Source organism: Penicillium expansum (genome assembly GCF_000769745.1).
Source record: "Penicillium expansum strain MD-8 chromosome Unknown contig190, whole genome shotgun sequence".
Taxonomy (NCBI): Eukaryota; Fungi; Ascomycota; class Eurotiomycetes; order Eurotiales; family Aspergillaceae; genus Penicillium; species Penicillium expansum.
In genome coordinates, this window is record NW_015971406.1 from 714,403 (window position 1) to 733,431 (window position 19,029).

Consider the following 19,029-nt stretch of genomic DNA (forward strand, 5'->3'; position numbering starts at 1 on the left):
TTACATGTTACTTGTTTAATGTATAGGCACTATCTATCCCAGCAGTCAGAGGGAAGAACTGTTCTTTGTACCTACGCGATACCACCATTTCGAAAATGAAAAGCATGGATTTGATACTTCATACTGCATTCTTCATCCATTTCTCGTACTGGGTATATAATGTCACACATGCGATCCATGTGAAGGTTGCCGCTCCATAGTGATATAGCCCTTAAGTGTTCTTGGCGCCTTCGACCTTACCGACAATGTTATACCGCTTGCTGAAGAATGTATACCACTCATCTAAGACGGTCTTTTCTTTGTCCGGGAGGTCATACCACTCAGGTACACAGTCTTCGGGCTTTAGGGAAGATGAGGCAAGAGCACGGGAGGCATCCTTTCCGGCGAATACTAGGAGAAAATAAAAATTAGTGTGAATGTTCATGATGCTTTTAATGAAATAGATGCTGTACTTACCCCGGTATGAGCCCGAGGCACCATAAGCCGAATTCCGGCTCACATCAAAAACAACACCCTTGATGGCGACCAGAGTCGGGCGGCTAGGATCGGTACCTGCAATTTAGTGAATATTAGCAATGGGTTTTTGACTTGGGCGCATTGGACATGGAAAATTGGGGAGGGATCTGTGAGGGGTGCACGGGTAAACTCTCATACCGTCGCATTTGGCCAATTCCTCGACGGAGATGGGGTCGTCCTTAGGCGGGTCGAGCTCGACTGGCACCTTGGGTGTGAAACGCTTAGATTCGTCTTGTTCGACCATTGTGGTTGTTGGAGATGAAGTTGAGGGGAAAAAAGATATTGGGGTTTGGCGGGGTTTCCCGAGGTCGGTAGCCGCGGGCTTCAGGCTTGCTTACTGTCGGCTGTCTGATTGATCGGTTCCTCTACTTAAGCTTACTCCATTCCAAAGGTTATCCATAGATATATTGAAAGGTCGTCTGCACCTTCTAGGCCTTCTTCCCGTCCTTTCCCTGTCTAGAAAGTTTTGAGATGACAGAGATGATATCTAAAAACAAAGACTACCGAAATGACGTGAAAAGGCCGCAGGTGTGGATTATTCTTGTGTATATTTATTGGAATCTACATACCTACATGCTTACAGAGGTAGAATGATATTATTTCCTCTTCTATACAACACAGGTGGGCTATATCCTTAACTTTGCTTGATATTTCCACATATAATGGTCCCTTGACCCTTGTACGAACAATATATCCCCTCCAGATTTGACCCAATCGTAGATTGTACATTAGTGATAAGACCATCGCCGACTACTTATTCGGGTATATTGATACCTGCCTACATAAATATATAGTTTCTCTCTTTTTGCCCCGATCTAGTTAGCCTTATAGAGTATGAGTGCCGATATGGAAAGTTCTCTCATGACGTCAAGATATACCTCGGAATGGCCAGGGGGCACCTGACCTTGGAAGAGTTTCACAACGTCAAGTCAACTGTTAGGTTACATTTTTTGATATAACTCTCGCGCAGTATCACAGTAGAACACTGTTATTCAACATGTCGTCTTCCGACATGCATCCGCATCCAAGTTCTGCCACCGAACATCTCGCGCATGAAGACCTGGATCAACGCCGGACCTCCACAGACTCTGATGTGATCCACCACCTCTATTTTGAAGACAACGATGGCTTCTTTCCACCAACTTGGATTGGCAAAGACTCACAGCAGAAGCCCTCAACCGAAAACTCGGGCAATAACCTCGAGGGCACTAGGGACACTAGCACAAGTGCCTACAAGGAAAGAACATGAACATAGTGGAATGTGGTGTGTGTTAATTACAGGGATTCATGTTCAATATAACGTCAGCTGTACTTAGTATATTCAGACTTGGGGCTTGATTTACTCCCACAAAGCCTGTGAATTTTTTTCTAGGTGGAAAAACCTCCATTCTCCTTGGACCTCGGCAATAATCTCTCTCCACATGGGATAGCCGCGGGGACGTGGATATTATTATAATCTTCCTGTACACAGAAAATAAGTTGCCAGCACTTTCTGACATTGTCAAATGTATCGCCTGATCACTGCAAACAATACCCTCTTGATTCAGAGTCTCCTATGCAGATCAAAGTATCCAATCCAATGGGCGCACAGAGCAATCAGCCCCAATCTTCCCCCTCCTCCCCCCTTCCTCCTAGAGGGGCATGTGGGGATAAAACGATGAATACCAGATACCGGGGGTCCCGTTACTCTCTGATTTGTCCCTTGTCCAGACTCTTATTTAGTGCGGCCTACGTCTATTGCCTTCCAGACCAAGATTTTGACGATTCCCACTAAAGCGAAACAGGAAAATACTACCTAGCTAGGGAAAAAAAAATCTCTCATTCCTGTCGGCTTTCTTTTCTTTGCATTTCTTTTTTTTACAATAAAATCTCGGTCTGGACCCCTTCGCGCACTTATTTAGGCTGTTGCCTCGCTCTTTCCTGGAAATACAAAGACCTTCAAGATGTCATATTCTCCCAACTCGGGGTATGGCTCTCTTACCCCAATGACCGCCGCCATACAGAGTGCAGAGCCCACCCGCCTATCTGATCCCGAATCGAAGCCTACAAAGATGGATAAAGAGATGGAAGTCACGGAGAAGGACTCATCCAGCGCCAATCGCGCGCCATCGGTCGATAGCGGGTCAATGGAATCTACATACGACCATACCCATCGCAAGCTCAAGCCCCGTCATGTACAATTGATTGGAATTGGAGGAACAATTGGTACAGCCCTATACGTTCAGATCGGATCTGGACTGCGGACCAGTGGCCCCGCCAGTTTGTTTATTGGATTCAGTCTTTGGTTAGTATCTTCCCTGTTATATTGTTTTGTTGGCTTTATTGGGTTCTCGACCTGGGTGCTCCCGACTTTGCTACTTTCGACAGCATCACCGGGGGAGGTAAGTAGGTGGAAATTCTACAAAACGAAAAAAAGGAGAAGCAAATAATAAGAAACCATACGACCAAACAAGGTATCGAACAGGATTTGAAGCCTGGTTCCACAATTTCAGATCTCCAAGGATGTAGGACGCTTTTAGCCCAGGCATTTCCATGCCAAACAGATATATGAATGTCGACCAAAACGCCATTAGCCCTACATCTGCCCATGCATCTGCCGAAAGCTAGTCGGACACCCAAGAACCCAACCTCCATGATGCCCTTGCCTGCTTCCTGCGTATATACAATTGAAGGTTCGCAATCTTATATTGTTCTCTAGGAGTTGTGTGATTTTGATCATCACCGTCTGTACGAACACCCCCATGCTTCCCAAACCCTTTGCATCTTTCCCACCAGCAGCATTACTTGCTTGTAACCGTATCCCATACGATCCCAAATGCGCCAACGGTTCGGCTTCTTGTCCTAACATCGACTGATCGCCCATTGCTGCAACACTCCTCCCATCTTGTTTTCCCATCTGGATCCGTAGTATGACAACCAAACTCACTTTTTATTTTCTAGGTTTGGCCGAAATGGTCACGTACCTGCCGATCTCTTCGCCGTTCATTCGATTCGCCGGCCGCTACGTCGATGAAGCTTTAGGTGTTGCCGCTGGGTACAACTTCTTTATTTTCGAGGCAGCCCTGGTGCCTTTCGAGATTGTCGCCGTCAGCTTGATTATTAAATACTGGACCGATGCAATCCCCGTCGCAGCCATGAACGTGGTTATCATTGTCCTTTATGGGTTCGTCGCCTTCTGTGATCTGCGCACGAGATATCGGCTAATAAACGGGAAACAGAGTATTGAATCTCTTTGCCGTAAAATGGTATGGCGAAGCAGAGTTCTGGCTCTCACTGGGTAAGGTCTTCTTGAGCGTAGGCCTGATTTTATACACATTCATCGTCATGCTGGGCGGCAACCCGCTCGGCGATCGTTTTGGCTTCCGCTACTGGAACGAACCAGGTGCCTTCAACGAGTACTACAAGACAGGTGATACCGGCAAGTTCCTCGGTGTCCTCGCAGCTGTTATTACGGCCAGTTTCACTATCGCCGGTCCAGACTATGTCTCCATGGCCGCTGGTGAGACTGTTAACCCGCGGAAGGTGCTACCTAAGGCTTTCAACGGTGTCTTCTACCGTCTCACGGCATTCTTTATTCTGGGTGTTCTCTGCGTCGGCATTCTGGTCCCGTACAACGATAAAACCATGGCCGATGCTTTCGACAATGGCAAGCCCGGTGCCGCTGCCTCGCCCTATGTCATCTCCATGGATCGCCTCAAAATTCCCATCTTGCCAGACATTGTCAACGCCGTCATTCTCACTGCTTCGTTCAGCGCGGGAAACAGTTACATGTATTGTGCCAGTCGCAGTCTATACGGTCTAGCACTTGAGGGCAAAGCCCCAAAGTTCTTCACCAAGTGCACCAACAACGGTGTTCCCATCTACTGTGTCGGCGTTGTGCTCATCATCGGCCTCTTGAGTTTCCTGCAGGTGTCCAACGGCGCATCGGTCGTGCTAAACTGGTTTGTTAATCTGGTATGAGCCCTCACCCCGGTCCCGATTCCTTTCCCGTACATCCAACTAATCCCAAATCAAGGTCACCGCCTCCCAGCTCATCAACTTCTCCGTCGTCACTTTCACCTTCATCCGGTTCAAGAAAGCTCTCGCGGCCCAAGGCATTGCCCGGGAAACTTTGCCGTACCGCAGCTGGTTCCAGCCATACATCGCCTACTTCGCTTGCGTCTGCACCACGGTCATGGCTTTCGTCGGTGGCTACACCGTCTTCCTTCCCGGCAATTGGTCCATCCCGACATTCCTTTTCTCCTACACCATGATCGGCGTCTTCCCGGTTATCTACTTTGGATGGAAATTCTTCCACAGGACCAAGTTCCTCAAGCCTGAGGATGTCGATCTGGTCACTGGTGTCCCTGAGATTGAGGAGTATACCAGAGACTTTGTGGTCATACCCCCAAAGTGAGTAGACCTTCTCTTCTAGTTACGATTCAACGCTAACAATGCCCATAGGACTGTCGTACACAAATGGTTCCAAATTATCTTTGAATAAGACTTTCATGGGTCTCATCGTCAGCTTGGATAATTGCGATTTACCGATTAGAACACGCCCAAACGACCTCAGATCCGTCGATACCCGACATGATTTATTCGGCGGTGGTTTATCTCTATTGGACTTTACACCGCAAATGTTTATGATATTAGCATCACTATGATACCCAATATAGTTATTGGAAAATACTTTTTTGAAAGAATAGCCGCAATTAGTAGTCATACTTAACATCCAACGACATATGACAATGCCCTTTATAATACATATATTCAATATCAACATACCCCAAACAGTAAGAAGACTCGCACGCTCCATCGACCAGACAAATTCAAACCAAGCCAAGCTCTTCGATCTATATGTTTTTATTCCGACCCTCCTTCCGCCTTCTCCTTAGCCCTCAAAGCCTCCAACCGCTTCTGATTCCGCTTTCCAAGGACGCGCAGAGTATTAGTCTTCTCAATCTCCGTCATCTGCTGCCAGTTCCCGATTTGCGACAACGTCCCATCCACGTTAACCACCATTGGACCTAGATGATCCAATTTCACCTCCGTCCCGCCTCCGCTCATATCGAGTTTAATGCTTCCATCCCCCTGTTGGTTCGCGATGGGATTTTCAGGGTCGCTAGCGGGGAGGTAGAGATGTTTTTTGGGTTCTTGTTCTTGGGACTCTTGGGTTTGGGTGTTTTCGTTTTGGGTGGCGGGGGTTGAGGACGTAGCGGCTGCCGAGTCGGAGTTCGAGCTTGAGTCACACATTGTGCGTGTTTGACGCGTGCAGTCTGATGCTTTGAAGGTGGTTGTGCACTGCGGGAAGAGGATGCTGTAGAGCCGGGTGTTGGGTGCTTGGGTTGCCGCGTTGAGGGATGTCCAGGCAGTAGTACCAGCTGGAACTGAAGCGCGCACGAAGGGACTGACGGATAGGTGCAGGAGAGCGGCGCGGTAGACTGTACGCGATACTTGCATGGTTCGGGGTTTGGGGGAGGTTAGGTGGGCTCGGTGGAAAACGAGCATTGCGGAGATGGGTCCGGTTCTTAGTTCCTAGATTCGTCCTTGACTTAGATTGGTACACCGCATTCTCTAAGTTGGTTGTATTAAATATGAGGTATAAATAATTAATGATTACCTAAATAGTTCTGCGCTGGATATTTTGTCTTCGATTGCATCTTACGACACATAGTGAGCTTATTGAGAGGCCCTGGTGTTTCCACGGGGACTTACGCTGTCACATCGGGAGTCTCCTAGAACAGAACTTCCCCAACCCATCTTAAATCCTCTATAACTTCTAGAGGTATTCAGTCTGAGAACGAATGTGCGGCATTACCGATGATTTGCATTTATTTCCAGCGGTTTCAAGGCTCGAAGAACGCATTGAACTATCGAAACCACCAGTTGACCTGCAAGCATATCAGCGACAGAGATAAAGCCTACGAAAAGAAACATACTCACCGAAGCCGTAACACCTTCACCAACACCCTTAATACTATGCCACCACCCCTTGGGAATGAATAACCCATCACCAGCCCCAAGCCGCGCTTCAAAGCCAACCCCCGCATCCAAATCGGCAGACACCGGAGTCCCCCAAACCATCTCATCTAACAGCGCCCTCTCCATCCCCTGCATCATCTCCTCGCCCCGGAAAGCCGCTGCCTCCCGACTCCCACTCTTCCCCAGCTGCCTCCTCACAGCCCCAAACACAGCCTGCCCATCCACCGGCGCAAGCAGCCGCACAACCTTTTCCCCAGCCAGCTGGACAAATAAGTTCGGGTTCGGGTCGCGGTGGAGCGGCGTATAAGTGGGCGGGTGTCCAATCCAGACATTTGTATCATACACATCGCCCTTTCCCGCACGCGCTACAAGCTCCGGTGTCGGAAAGTCTTCTCGAAGGACGGGAGGGAGGTCCAGGAGCTGGCATTGTGCTAGGTAGAGCCGCGTTGACTGCGGAGTGGTCTCAGCCGTGCGCATCCAGTCGAGGAACAGCGTGAGCGGCGCGTGGAATTGCCGGAAGCTAAGTGTTTCTGTTGTCCCACCGTTCGATTCGGATGTAGTGTCTGTCGATGTAGATTCCGTGAGCTCGAGTGGGACGAAGGCGTCAGCGCCGTGTTTGTGGAGATACTCCACGTTCAGGCTTGCGACGGGGTTCGAAGTGCCTGGTGTTGACTCCGGACCCGCGCGTTTGAACCATTGTTTCAGTGCGGGGAGGTCTTGGAAGGTAGATCGCGGGAGAATTGCTGGTTGTTCGGGGAGGAAGCATCGCTGCTGGAAGGTGTCCAAAGTAGCATTTTCGAGGATGTCAAGAGGTCGGCACTGAGGTTTTGAGGAAACGGAAAGGTTTCGGACGCTTAATCGGGGGCTATTATAGAGGAATGAACGAGGGAGTCGCGTCCAGACTCGGATTGACCATTGCTGAAGCTTCATCCAGATTGACGTGGGAGGTGAAAAGGGTGAGACATTGGAGATCGGAGACCCGAGATAGTCCACGGGTGGATCTCCGAGACAACATTGAGTGTGCCCATAGCTCCAGGGCTGGTTATGTACATAGAAAAGTCCTCTGCACGGTTTATGCTTTAAACGACCCTCGTCTTTAATGCATAATCAGGGACATCTGAAAAGAACATCCAAAAATAAATCCGAGTGTTCTTACATACAACCTCCCTCATATCGTTTCGGGCAAATAGATCGGCCTCGGCATGGCCGCATGATTAACTGAGCGTTCTTGTTCCGTTGACACAAGACGTCACCGATATCTCCTAGACCTCATTTCTCCTTCATTCCAGTCTCTGAACATTATCCAATCATGAGCGATATAGGCAGTGTACCCCACTTGTTGATCACAATAAAGATGCCTGAAACCGATGAAGGCCGAGGTCAAGATACATCCCCCCGCAGTTGTGCAGAAGCCATATACACTTGCACGCTCAATGTACAATTGCACGCTGAGGATGACAAAAGGCCATCCACATGACCTGTCCTTTTATAGACAAGATACTCTCGCATTTTGTGCTACGTTAGGTCTCTACATTGACATTTTACTTCTGTCCTCCCAGGTTTCACAGTCATTCAATTAATTACTGTTCCCCTGCAACATGTCTTCTTCATTCGCCCGAATTCATAAGCGCCATGCCTACGGCAAGGATGCCCAGACTTATTACCCGGTCCTGATAGTAGGTGCCGGAGAGTCGGGGATTGCCATGGGCTGCCGTCTCAAAGAGGTCCTGGGAACAGACCAATTCCGAATATTCGACCGCCAGTCCGGTATTGGGGGTACCTGGTGGATTAACAGGTATCCGGGAGCTGCCTGCGACATGTAGGTTATCCAAGTCCAGTGCCTGGTTACTGAATAGCTAACCTGGAAGCCAAAGACCAGCGGTATTCTACTCCTTCTCCTTTGCTCTGAAAAAGGACTGGTCTACAATGCATCCATCTGGTCCAGAATTGGCACAGTATATGGCAGATGTCTGCGAGAGATATCAAATTGTGGACAAGATCCAGTTGAATACCGATGTTAAGGAACTTCGATGGGTCGAGGATGACGAGGAATGGGAGGTTACGCTCTCGCACCTTGTTCCTGGAACCGGCGATTTAGCTCAGCACGAGCGAGATCAAATCTCAGCCCAGGACGGCCATCACAAGGTCTATGTCAAGACAGAAATTGTGCGAGCCAAGGTGGTCGTCAGTGGTGTTGGCGGGCTGGTAGAACCTAAGCCATGGCCGAAGGACATCCCAGGTATTGAGGACTTCGAAGGTGAGATCATGCATACGGCTCGCTGGAATGACCAGATTGATTTGGAGGACAAGAATGTCATCATGGTTGGTTCCGGCTGCAGTGCCGCACAGGTTGTGCCCGAGTTGGCCAAGCCAGAGGCCAACGTTCGATCCATTACCCAACTCATGCGAACTCCTCCATGGGTCCAGCCTGATACAATCTCTCCTGAATATCTCCCCTTGTACGACAAATGGGCTCCTGGACTGATGACTCACGTGCCTGGACTGGCGTCGTTCATACGTAGGGTTACTTTCTTCATGCTGGAGAAAAGCTTCTACGATATGTTCACGGACACTGCATGGGGCCGAAGAGCGCGGCCGCGGCTAGAGAAGAAGTTTTTAGACCACATGCGTCAACTCGCGCCGAAGGAATACCATGAGATCTTGACACCAAACTACAGCCTCGGCTGTAAAAGGCGGATCATCGACGGTACTTGGTATCGCAGTCTCAATGCTCCAAATGTGGAATTGACTACTCAGCCTCTGAGAAGGGTCCATGCGAAGAGTGTGACTCTTGGTCCGGGCCGCCACTATCCACCCCACAAGTCTGAAGACGCAGTTGAGGTTAGGGAGATTCCCGCCGATGTGATCATCATGGCAAACGGGTTTGAAACCAACCAATGGCTGCACCCACTGAAGGTGATTGGGAGGGAGGGTAAGGATCTTGAAGAGGTCTGGGCAGAACGTGGAGGTGCCCAGGCATACCAGGGCATCGCAATGGATTCCTTCCCGAACTTCTTTATTCTTTTCGGCCCGAATACGGCAACAGGGCATACCAGTGTTATTTTCGCAACGGAGAATGCGGTAGACTACTCTTTAAAATTCATCAAGCCGATCTTGAATGGCCAAGTCAGCTCGTATGAAGTCAAGGAGGATGCTGAGCGTGAATGGACTCGGCAGGTGCAGGATGCGCTTCAGAAGAGTGTGTTCCGTCGTGGGGCTTGCTCTAGCTGGTACAGCACAGCTGATGGTTGGAATTCTACAACATATCCGTACGTTTCTTACTTGCTGATTCCTAATTGTTACTGACACAGTGTTCAGATTCACTCAAGTTCACTACTGGCTGCGTTGCAAGTTCCCCGTGTGGCGGCATTGGACTGCGAAACTCACGAGAAAGGGACGGATTGTGCGTGGTCTCCGGAAAGCTCTACAGGGTTCTCTTATTCTTGGGCTCATTACAGGCTTTGGCTTCCTGCGCCAAAACCCTCAGCACAAGGCTCAGTTGGTGCAGTCATTGCTGGCTGGGAAAGAGTGGCTGGTCTCAGCGGTTTTGCAATTGAGGCGCTGATATCTTTTCCTTTGAGTTTATTTGAGCCTTGCATGTTTTGAGTTGAGAAATACAATTCAATTAACAACTTTATTCTCACTAGCCATCATTACATTCTTATATTCTCCAAGCGTAAATATTCCCCGAGGCCAATGACCGACTAGATAATCCGATGAGTAAGCCGAATCTGGGGAAACCCCGCGAGAGAGGAATTTCTCCGCACTTGAAACGCCTGTATCTCTCTCCGGCTACTCATTGAGCCGCTTGAATATTCTGCAGGCCATGGCTTCAGAGTCACCTCAGCTTGAAATGTCACCACCGCAGACGGAACCCCGTGATCAGTCCATCGGTGCGTCCGATTCCAACAAGAGAAAGGCGGAACCAGGCAACGGAACGCAGGCGCGCACAAAGCGGAATCGCTACATCTCCATTGCATGGTACGATATATGATATGGCATGATCCGGCACTTTTTGCTTTCCATTACCTCGGTTGCTTCACCTTCTAGCCTTGCTACTGGTCGGACAACCTGTTTTGCATTCCAAGTCATCCGATTCTGCTTTCTCCTTAGGTGCTTTTGTCGGCAGAGCCGAGCTAACCATGGAATTTTCAGTAATGAATGCAAGCGGCGCAAGATCAAGTGCAATGGCCAGATGCCTTGTCAACGGTGTGGTCACCTGAATTTGGAATGTAAGTGGCCCTTAACTTCCTATTGATGCCTCGCAGCTCTTGCGTCCGAGCTGTCCGATCCTCGGTTCCAGGCGCTGACCCACTCGCCAGGTCGCTATGCACCTAATTGTTGTAATAACAATTTCAAAGACTCGGAGTAAGTCAAGGAACAAAAACCCGACCAACATTTGATACTGATAGCCGAGCCAGCGAGTTCCGGTCAATGACAGATCAGATCACTACTTTACAAGACCAGGTCAATAGCTTATTCACCAATCTCAATGATCTTCGTGCCCAGAGACCAAACTTTGATTCACCAGGGTTTGAGCATCTCTCTCGCGACGGATCTCAATCGGTCTACACTCCAATGCAAGCCGGGGTAGCAAAGCCACGAGCCCGTCACCCACGCTTTCATGGTCCAACAAGCTCAGCCTTTAACTTTGACGTGGCAAAATCTAGTTTGCAGAATATGGGTATCACCCCAGCGGAAGACGGAATCCCAGATGACTTGAACACTGCACATGTTTCTCCAGCGGGCTCACCTCCTCCCAATCTGGGACAGCTTCTTCCAACCACACACCCTACCAAGGATCCAATATGGACGATCCCGCGTGAAGAGGCAATGCGTCTCTGTAAGGTTTACGAGGAAGAGATTGGGATGATGTATCCGCTGGTGGATATCGCCAAGGTTACCAGCCAGGCTAATCTGCTGTACACATTCATCGAAGCTGCTACCAGAACAGGCTTTGCACAGCGAGGGTTCCCAGGCTCTGATGGTCTTCATGACGAAAGCTCGATTATTTTTAAATTGATTCTCGCCACCACGCTGGTCGTGGAGGGGGGCGGTCAAAGCGAACTTGGGCAGCGGCTCTACTTGGATGTTAAGCCATTTATAGAATCAAAGTTGTGGGAGCCTCATACCATCAAAACCATTCAGCTCTTTGCTATTGTGGTAAGTCCATGTGTTTCCAAAAACCGCAGTCAATATATCTAACTCTGTTTCCACTCTAGGCCACATACCATTACCATACAGATGATGATGCGATGGCTTATCGGCTTATTGGACTGGCGGCACGGATGTGTTTAGAGATGGGATTGCATCGTCGTGACGCTCTGTTGAAGTCATTCCCAGTTGAGCAGCAGTGGAGCGATATCACTCGGCTGTTCTGGACAGTCTACAGCTTGGATAGACGATGGAGTTTCGGGACGGGGCTACCTTTCGTGATTCAGGACGAAGATATTGATCCAAACTTACCAGACCCTGTACGGTTGCATACCTCTTGCCTCGCATTTACCTTTATTAACTAACATGTGAAACTTACAGGATGCATCGCTGCCTTACTTGCGCTGCATGGTCCTATACAACCGGATCAGCTCCAAGGTCTGGTACTCTGGCTTGGGCTCTGAAGGCACCACTGACATCCGTCGTGATGGAATCGGCTATCTGGATTACCAAATTTTACAGTGGTACAAGCAAATTCCAGACGAGCTTAAGTTCCATCCTATCGAGTCACCCAAAAACGGTGGAAACGTCAGCAGAGGCATGAGGCGACTCAGGGTTGTCTTGTACCTGCGGATGAACCAACTGCGCATCCTGATCTATCGCCCCGTGCTCCATTCCCCTGCTAGCATTGCCGAAGATCGAGGCCACGCCCAGACTGTTGTGGAAGTAGCCAAAGACTCGATCCGTGTCCTCACTCGGCTGAACCAGATGTCCGATATCTACCGATCACAGCAAATAACGTTCAACTATTTCCTGGTTGCTGCATTGGCGGTGCTGTTCCTAGCAGTATCCCACGCGCCGGTCGACTTCAATCGACAGGTCCGTGATGAATTCTACATGGCGCTCGACTTAGTCAACGGGTTCAGTACCAAGTCCTACGTCTCCAAGCGGTTATGGAAGACAATCAAAGGTCTACGAAAGATCGGCGAGAAACTTGGCGTTGTCGCCCGTCCTTTTGGACCGGACTCAAGTGATCCTCATTCAAGCGCTGCAGTGGCCATGGCCGGACTCGCGGGACATCCAATCCAGGACCTGTCTATGTACGGGCCCATGAATGGTGGGAACGAACTTGGAAATAGTCCTCTCAATGGACTTCAAATGAGTCAAGAATTGACAAACCTGTTTGAGGCTGTTGGTGCTTTTGGTAATTTCATGCCTAACAGTTCAAGTGATGGTATTGGTGGCTTCGTTGGGCCGGATGGGGAGATTCAGAACACTGGCGAAGGTTTATCGGGGGTGTTGGGTGATGAGGGAGAGTTTGCTCGAGTCATTCGGGACTTGTTTTGATATTTTAGTCAATACCCTTTGATGGTTTACCTAGATAACAACGAGACTAATTCAAGGCCAGTTAAATAAGTCTTGATATGAATATGAATGGCTCTTCCGTATACAGACTTTATCAGCTGGGCAGCTTCTCCAGGGCTATATCCCCCACGTCAGCTGGCACGTGACTCCTGCCACTCAGGCAAATCGAAATCTGCCAGCTTTGACTTCACTTTTGCCATCGTGGAAAACGACAGACACAATAATAGCTGTCACAGAAACGTGAACCGCCCTCAAAGGCCTCTCTCTCTCCAACTGCCCACCGCCCCCACGAACCGAACGAACCTAACCCGATTCGACCGACACACCCAACCTCCAGCTTGAATCACCAAGATTAATCTCCGAGTGTCTTTGAGATCTGGTAAGTGATCTAATGAATTTCAATATGAAGACCATAAGAAACTGATAAGATTTTAGTGGGGCTCAGCCTTAGATCCAACCTCTTCCCGTTGATCGCACAATCTCCCCCCTCCCGCACATTGCCATGAACGTCTAGCTTTTCGGCCCCTCCATCAACTTCAAGACCTCCTACGATTATACTTGAAGTCTTCACTCTCACCTTCCAACTCCTATACCCTTCCCCGCCACGACCCAGCTCCTCCGCGTGACGAAATCGCTTCGTCTTCGCCAACATCCCCGAACACCTCACCCCCCAGCTCGGCAACGTGTCGAGAGAGATAGGTTCGGCGTTGGCCGACGGCCTCGACAGGCTGGATTTGAGTCAACTGTCTGAATCGACCCTATCGTCATCTGTGTCCGCCTCGTTCGACATGTCGTCCTCGGAAGGAGCGCCGGAGTCCTGGATTTCCTCGTTTTGTTCGTTGATGGGCCATGAGTTTTTCGCAGAGGTGTCGGAGGACTTCATTGAGGATGATTTCAATCTCACTGGTCTCCAGTCGCAGGTGCCTATGTACAAGGAGGCACTAGAGATGATCCTCGATGTGGAGCCGGAGGATGACGAGGAAGAGGAGGAGGAAGAGGAGGAGGAGGAAGATGAAGACGATGCGCTCGGCGGTGATCAACCCGCATATAGAAGAGCAGGTGATCGGCGACACGCCCGAGTCGCAAGCGATTTGAGCGTGATCGAGAGCTCGGCTGAGCTCCTGTATGGGTTGATCCACCAACGGTATATCACTTCGCGGCCCGGCATTCAACAAATGCTCGAAAAATACGAGATGCAGCATTTCGGCACCTGTCCGCGAGTCAACTGCAACGGATGCAAAGTTCTCCCCGTGGGCCGGTCCGACACTCCTGGCCACGAGACGGTCAAGCTTTTCTGTCCCGGTTGCATGGATATTTATACACCCCCCAACAGCCGTTTCCACTCCGTCGACGGCGCATTCTTCGGTACGACGTTCGGATGTCTATTCTTCATGACATTCCCAGATCTGGATATCGGGCCCCGTCTGGATGCGGCATTGTCAATGATGTCGCCAAGAAACGCATCAACACAGTCTCGCGCTGGCTCCTTGACACGAACCCCGGCAAGTCGCCAGGCACAGTCGCCCACACCCGAGAACCAGCCGCTGGAAATCAACGGCGTCCGGACACCCAACCTCTGCCCGGGACTTGGAAAGGGTAAGATCTATGACCCTAGGATCTACGGCTTCAAGGTCTCTGAGGTCTCGCGTGTCGGCCCGCGCATGAAATGGCTGCGCACGAAACCCAGGAACGTTGTCGAGCTCGACGAGGCATGGAATCACGAGCACGGGCTGTCTCCACAGGACGCACGGGACGATAAGGACGGTGACACGGAGATGAACCCGGAGCAATCGCAAGATGCTGCAATTGCGAACCGCAAGAAAGCCCCGATGCGGCGCCGGCGACCAAACCTTGGCGCTTTAGTCTCCACAGATCCGATGGACGTACACGGTCGATGAAGAGTTAAAAAAAAAACTTGCATTCGTGGTTGTTTCCAAGATTGAGTCTAACGTGTCAGAGGAAGATCTGTGCCATGCCCTTGACTGTGGAATGATTGGTTCAGGAGTTGATGACGATGATGACAGATGTTTGAGCTTGGTTTACACGCTGCTTTGAATGGGATTCGTTTGTTTTTTCTTCTAATCTATTGGGCTTTTATTCTGTCTGCGCGCATCTTCCCTGGCCTCCTTCCATGATCCTCTTATTTCGAATACCAGGATCAATCTGTCCCCATTCATTGTTTTATTCTTCCTTTTCTTTTACGTCCGTAGACTTCGCACATTACCTTTTTTTTTTGAATGGAACGTGATCGTACACATTGCTTGCCATGCTATCTTTTCTTCCCCGCTTCGCACTTCCCATAGGTCTCAGATGAGCCAGCATTTCAAGGGCCCACCTCCGCATATCAAAAGACAAATCATCATAAGAGCAACAGAGCCTCAGGTACGCTATTCGCTACAGATCTGCAAGAAGAAGCTAAACCTCCATCTTTGAGGCTCCCACTGCATGTGACCGTTGCCCAACGACCTCGTATACGCGTCCCCGACACAACCCACTTGATTAGAAATGTCAAACTCAAACATTCCAAATACAATGCAGCAAGTCCCCGGGTTTATTCATTTATGCGTTAGCGCTCCTTGACTGCTTCCCATCCAGGACCTTGACACATCGGCATCGCCGATGTCAAGGATGCACCAAGCCCGTGCCACCTATGACAGCAGTCTCGTATTAGCCCGTGCCTTAGCCTTACTTGTCACTTATCAATCTGATTTATAAGAATCACTCATACAACATAATCATTCATAATTTATCATCAATAAAAAGTACATGTAATTTATAATCCCTGGAACTCGGTACCCAAGTACAAAGAAATCACATTGAGTCTAGTGCACCGGACTGGCGGGCAGGCGGAACGGCGGGTGAGCGGTCCACCTGGAAATTCCATTGGGGATTTAGCGTATATGCGTATAACTGTTAGCGTATATGTATATGCATGCCCACACAATCCTGGTCAATTATTGGGGTTGGGCGCGTAAATACATTTGACTTGGTTCGTCCTATTAAAATCCTAAGATAGTGGTGTAACGCTGGAAACTGTCACATGGGGCATATGTATGGGGCATATGGCATAGGCCAAGGGCGGTTCTTTGTTACTTATGCGTGTGATTCTGTGATTCCGAAGGATTGGATGCCGTCAATGAGCTGTTATAGTGGGGCTGATGAGTGCATTGTTTGTGGTCTTGTTGATTATTGGTAATGGGTTCTAGTTGAATGAGGGGTTCGTGTATTGCCACCTTCGTCTTTTCTGCTTTTTCTTTTTTGTTAAGCAGCTAGTGGTTTCGTTTTGTATTCTTTTTTGGAATCTTCAGCGCTTAGTTCTTTCCACCAGTGCATATGAATCTTTACTAGTGTCTATAATTGATCACATTCCTATATTGGTGTTTCGAACAATGTTATCACTCTAGCTAACGCCTTTGATCATCCTAGTTCATCTAAGTCTATATCAGTAAGAATATGAGGAGACATACAGAGCTTTGAATGAATAGTGAGATCTTTAACTTTAATGTCCCTGCATAATCTTATATCTTGGCACTAGTGACTATGCCTCGACAGTCAGCCTAGACCTCGTTGATTATCCTAATATGATAGATCCTGTATAGTGAATTGGCAATAGAAAGACACGTTGCTTACTATAGTCCTGATAATAACTAACTAGTTCTCGGGGAATGATGTCATTATCAAAGTCCACGATGGCCCACGAAAACACGAATTCTACTTTGGGAGACTACAACCGAGATGCTGTGATCTATCTACGAAGGTGAACTCCTAGCAATATGGCTAGAACAGCCTTTCCTTCCTCCATCAAGCCATATTAACCGAGATCCTTTTTTTAATTATAAAATTATGAAATTACATTTCAATCAACTTCAAAGCAATGTGACCAAGGTTAGAGTATCTGCCGCTTTGACCCGCAATATAAAACGCCCTCGGGGGTAACATTGGGGCCAGAATTTAGAAGTAATATAGGAGGAAAGTCAGAGTAAAACAAGCCTTTGATTACAATACTGAGGACTTGTCAAGGTTTGGAGGAAGTGTAAATAAAATGATTATTACGCAAGTAAACATTGACGCGCACGTTCGCCCTTCGGGAAGAACCCGGGCCTAAATTCTCAATCCTCCAATGAATACTCCGTTATCAAAAGCCCCATAATCATGTTGTAGAGGCTCATATGGGACGTCGCTGACAATCTACAACATTAACTAGTACTATGCATACCCAATTAGTGCCACGCACTCTCAAATACGTGGAAATTACCCCAGAACGACCTTGCAATGAATTAATCTGGACAAACCGCCCCCAAAAGCCAGAGCCGAAATCCAACCAAACTTTGACCGAGCTCGACCGAGTCTTTTCCATATGCATGTCCATCCAAAAATAGTCCGATCTATAAAATGCTACGTACGTACGGAGTACTAAAACACCAAACTAACCATGCTAACCATGTATGCATATGCACTCGTCGCATCCACTTCCTCATTTGTCAAGGCTAGAATGATTCGCCAAACAAAGCACTCCCGATGTAGAAGCCGAAAGACCTCCTGTTCCCAATACTGCGGTCTCCCGTGATGACTGCGGTCAGCTCCGCTGCAGAATGTGGAGTTTGACGGCGCATATCCCTTAAGGCGCCCTATGGGTCTGGACGGTGATACGCTAATTAGTTTGATTATTAGTTTGATTATTGAGCATATATTATCATCATTTCAACGGGATTGATGTTCAGCTTCTTGGCTGGTCACATATGTAGTGGATAACCCTGGGAACCTTGTTCCGCTGTACTTTTTCAGTTGCATATTCCTGTTTATTTCGTTTGTTTTGACTATATAGAGTTACTATCGGACTGGGGTTGCCTCGGAATAGTACATTGTATGTGCCATGGATAACTATATCCTCCGCCATCTACACGGAGTACGGAGTACGGAGCACCGAGTACCGATGTGAAGTAACCTCGAGCATTCCAAATAATTGTCAATCAACATGGAATTAACATGGAAGCTAAGGCTGAGAGACCCTTCTTTTTCACCTCCCTTTTCTTATTCGACATTTCCCACTTCCATTCCAAGCATACTCGGCAATGTTGACCGAGTTGGCCTTGTTTGGCTTCTGTAGATAAGGTTGGGGACAATGCGGGTGAATCACTGCAACATGCAACATGCAACGTGCAGAGAGGGGAATTTGGAAGAGGGTGAAAAAATGATTTATTATAAAACACCTTCCCTTTTGGCCAATGCTAGAGCGCTCTGCATATCTCCATATTTTTGATCCACATGAGTCAGGGATGGGGGATAGGCGGGAACGCTGCAGACCAGAGCCGCCAACCCTGATAAGAAGATGCTCCCCTCCCACCTTGAAAGCTAAGCTAGAATAGGAAAAAGAAGACTACGTACTGGCTTTCAATGCATTTAGCCCTTTAGCCTCTGGCCCCTAAACTTCTCCCATGTGGGTTGAACAGAACTACTCCGTACTCCGTACCTAAATTAAAGCCGTTGATTTTCTGGCCCTTTCAGCCCCAATCCTCAAGTGACTAGTAAAATAGTAACCTACAACATAGTTGAACGTTCCCAGCCGAGATCTTGAGGCGCCATATTTTTCGCATCATAGTATCATCTCCTGAGGTTGTTTGTGGTATTGCATTTGGCACACCCGTGCCACCGGACGATAGCAATCATTGGAGGAGTCAAAGGCGGGCTGTTCCTCCGATACTATTGGGACTCGGATGTAAACTGTCCTTTCTAGCCGGGCGAAACATCGCCAATCCCAAGTGGATGTGACTGTTGGGAGGGGGGGAAACCAGACTGCTGGGCGTGTTTTACTTGGCTCTAGTTTTTGGCTTGAGCCTTAAGGGGGGACCTTGGTTAATGTGCTGTCTTGGGCCAAAGTACAAATGCTTGAAAGGAGGGGGGGGTAAAACCCAAGAGTTGAGGCGCAGCAAAATTCTCGGACCACGTCCGTACTGCGTATATAGTAACCGGTATAGTGGATTTGATGGGGCGGAGGATATTGCAGATTACGGATTGCAGATTGCATCATCC

At 48.7% G+C, this 19,029-nt stretch overlaps 7 protein-coding genes across 7 annotated transcripts; 4 read left to right on the forward strand and 3 right to left on the reverse strand.

Moving 5' to 3' along the window:
* Positions 1-211: 211 nt before the first annotated feature.
* Positions 212-760, reverse strand: PEX2_059010 (putative progesterone binding protein; the record flags this gene model as incomplete). Its single annotated transcript, XM_016743174.1, has 3 exons — positions 212-390; positions 457-552; positions 655-760. 3 exons carry the CDS (start codon positions 758-760, stop codon positions 212-214), a joined length of 381 nt encoding a protein of 126 aa, XP_016595896.1.
* A 753-nt stretch (positions 761-1,513) lies between these two features.
* PEX2_059020 (uncharacterized protein) lies at positions 1,514-1,765 on the forward strand (the record flags this gene model as incomplete). Its single annotated transcript, XM_016743175.1, has 1 exon — positions 1,514-1,765. One exon carries the CDS (start codon positions 1,514-1,516, stop codon positions 1,763-1,765), a length of 252 nt encoding a protein of 83 aa, XP_016595897.1.
* A 694-nt stretch (positions 1,766-2,459) lies between these two features.
* On the forward strand, positions 2,460-4,999 carry PEX2_059030 (putative general amino acid permease (Agp2); the record flags this gene model as incomplete). Its single annotated transcript, XM_016743176.1, has 6 exons — positions 2,460-2,800; positions 2,884-2,897; positions 3,457-3,679; positions 3,735-4,470; positions 4,532-4,908; positions 4,960-4,999. The coding sequence occupies 6 exons, from the start codon at positions 2,460-2,462 to the stop codon at positions 4,997-4,999; spliced, it is 1,731 nt and encodes a 576-aa protein (XP_016595898.1).
* A 362-nt stretch (positions 5,000-5,361) lies between these two features.
* On the reverse strand, positions 5,362-5,958 carry PEX2_059040 (uncharacterized protein; the record flags this gene model as incomplete). Its single annotated transcript, XM_016743177.1, has 1 exon — positions 5,362-5,958. The coding sequence occupies one exon, from the start codon at positions 5,956-5,958 to the stop codon at positions 5,362-5,364; it is 597 nt and encodes a 198-aa protein (XP_016595899.1).
* Positions 5,959-6,368: 410 nt separating this feature from the next.
* PEX2_059050 (putative JmjC domain protein) lies at positions 6,369-7,410 on the reverse strand (the record flags this gene model as incomplete). Its single annotated transcript, XM_016743178.1, has 2 exons — positions 6,369-6,389; positions 6,442-7,410. The coding sequence occupies 2 exons, from the start codon at positions 7,408-7,410 to the stop codon at positions 6,369-6,371; spliced, it is 990 nt and encodes a 329-aa protein (XP_016595900.1).
* Positions 7,411-8,078: 668 nt separating this feature from the next.
* On the forward strand, positions 8,079-12,981 carry PEX2_059060 (uncharacterized protein; the record flags this gene model as incomplete). The annotated part of the gene is made up of 9 exons (XM_016743179.1): positions 8,079-8,299; positions 8,355-9,749; positions 9,799-10,024; positions 10,304-10,461; positions 10,636-10,712; positions 10,842-10,848; positions 10,902-11,643; positions 11,703-11,954; positions 12,016-12,981. The coding sequence occupies 9 exons, from the start codon at positions 8,079-8,081 to the stop codon at positions 12,979-12,981; spliced, it is 4,044 nt and encodes a 1,347-aa protein (XP_016595901.1).
* An 806-nt stretch (positions 12,982-13,787) lies between these two features.
* PEX2_059070 (casein kinase II subunit beta) lies at positions 13,788-14,897 on the forward strand (the record flags this gene model as incomplete). Its single annotated transcript, XM_016743180.1, has 1 exon — positions 13,788-14,897. One exon carries the CDS (start codon positions 13,788-13,790, stop codon positions 14,895-14,897), a length of 1,110 nt encoding a protein of 369 aa, XP_016595902.1.
* Between the last annotated feature and the right edge of the window lie 4,132 nt (positions 14,898-19,029).